This window comes from Nannospalax galili, unplaced genomic scaffold (genome assembly GCF_000622305.1).
Source record: "Nannospalax galili isolate Female #2095 unplaced genomic scaffold, S.galili_v1.0 scaffold274, whole genome shotgun sequence".
Lineage (NCBI taxonomy): Eukaryota > Metazoa > Chordata > Mammalia > Rodentia > Spalacidae > Nannospalax > Nannospalax galili.
This window is the reverse complement of record NW_008335435.1, coordinates 2,869,834-2,871,547: the sequence shown is the minus strand read 5'-3', so window position 1 is coordinate 2,871,547 and position 1,714 is coordinate 2,869,834. Positions and strand designations below refer to the sequence as shown.

The following is a 1,714-nucleotide window of genomic DNA, read 5'->3' as shown; positions in this document are numbered from 1 at the left end:
TCTATCTATCTATCTATCTATCTATCTATCTATCTATCATCTATCATCTATCTATCATCTATCTATTGTCTATCTATCATCTATCTTCCTTCATCTATGACTTCATAACCTCTTTTTTCTCTTTCTCCCCATCATGTATCTACATTGAGTGATTAATTCTTTTACAAAAATTCAACATATAGTAATAGAGCATAAACATAATGCTTCTGTAGTATTATCTTTTTATAATTACATAGTATTTAATGATATGAGCTAATTATTCTTACCAAATTTTATATCAGAATCTTGGACTATTTCCAATTTTTAAGGTTATATCAATCTACTAAAAAAATGAGCATTCTTAGAAAGTTGTACAGGCCTCCATGATCTTTATCTTTAGGATAAATTCTGAGTAATGGAAATGACAGAACAGAATCAGGGTTTCCTAGTAACAAGCTGTCTTTCCAATTGCCCTCATGAGTGCTTCCACACACTTCCTGCTGTTTATCAAAGAGCTATCTATCTGGGAATGAGGCTAGGAGAAGTGGGGAGCTGTTAAGTCCATGAGTACCATAGTCCCCAGATAAATGGCCAGAGCAGAGGAGCAGGTGGAGGGAGCCTTAAAGAACAAGTGAGCCACTGACCCCTCCTGTGAGCATAAACTCTCTATCTCTCCTCTCCCCTGCCAGGTGTTGTCTCCTCTGGCCAAGAACCTCTTCCACAGGGCCATTTCAGAGAGTGGGGTGTCCCTCACTGCTGCTCTCATCAAGAGAGATGGAAAGCCCATTGCTGAGGTGAGTGCCTCTCTAGACAACTCCTGTACTCTCTCCTGTGCTCTCCTGTGGTCCTCAAGGGTCACTGGAATTCAGTTGAAATACTAACGGGGTGTCTGAAGTGAGAATGGCTGAGTAGGATGGGCTGCTTTAGGGTTCCATCTAAAACACAGTCTACAAGTTCTGAAGTCCCTTTGTGTTAACTGAATTATTTAGACACCCTGCAGTTCTGCACAAGTTTTAGGATGAAAAGACCCCATCATATGTATTAGCTCTCCATAATGATAGGTGCAGTTATCATCCTCATCTATGGATGAGGAAACTAAGGAACAAAGATATTCTATCGCTTACAGCCAAATATTTAGTGAATGAAGGAGGTGATATTTGAAACCAGACAAACCTTTAACCTCCATTACAAATGACTCTTTAGAAGCATTCAGGTTTAATAACATTATGTGAATTAATTTTTGTGGTGCTGGAAGTTGGCATTGTGCCCATTTTAACAGGGATAAGCTAACAGGAATACATAAACTGATTATGTAATCAGATCCTGTCACTATTCCAATTAGTAGCAGAAGTAACACTTGGTGAGACTCAGCATTCAAACTTACTGATCTAGAGTACTTTTGCCAAATCTCCATTGCCATAGAACTCAGGTATGGGACTGAGCATAGTGACATGCACCCCATAATCCCAGCACTCAGAGGAATGGCAGTAGGAGGATTGCTGCAAGTTTGAGGCCAGCCTGGTCTACACATTTTGTTTAAAACCAATTAAAGGTACATAATGAGATTCTGTATATTATGAGAGAGGAGGAAGTAGAAGAATAAGAATAATAAGAGACTATCCTCAGGCCTCTTGGGGTAAGTCTACAGCGCAGCTCTCCGCGCCGGGACTCCCTAAGCCTCATTCACCCTTCCATCCCCCCGCCTCGCCGTTCTATACTCCTAGTTTGGGCCCTG

General features: G+C 40.7%; 1 protein-coding gene across 1 annotated transcript in view; it reads left to right on the top strand.

Annotated features, from left to right (window-relative positions):
- LOC103731689 (carboxylesterase 1D) overlaps positions 1 to 1,714 on the top strand; it is a gene marked incomplete in the record, with an annotated part of 34,200 nt that overhangs the window by 10,638 nt on the left and 21,848 nt on the right. The window contains 1 exon segment of the mRNA XM_017797387.2: positions 669 to 773. Within this exon segment, the coding sequence (XP_017652876.2) occupies positions 669 to 773 (105 nt within the window).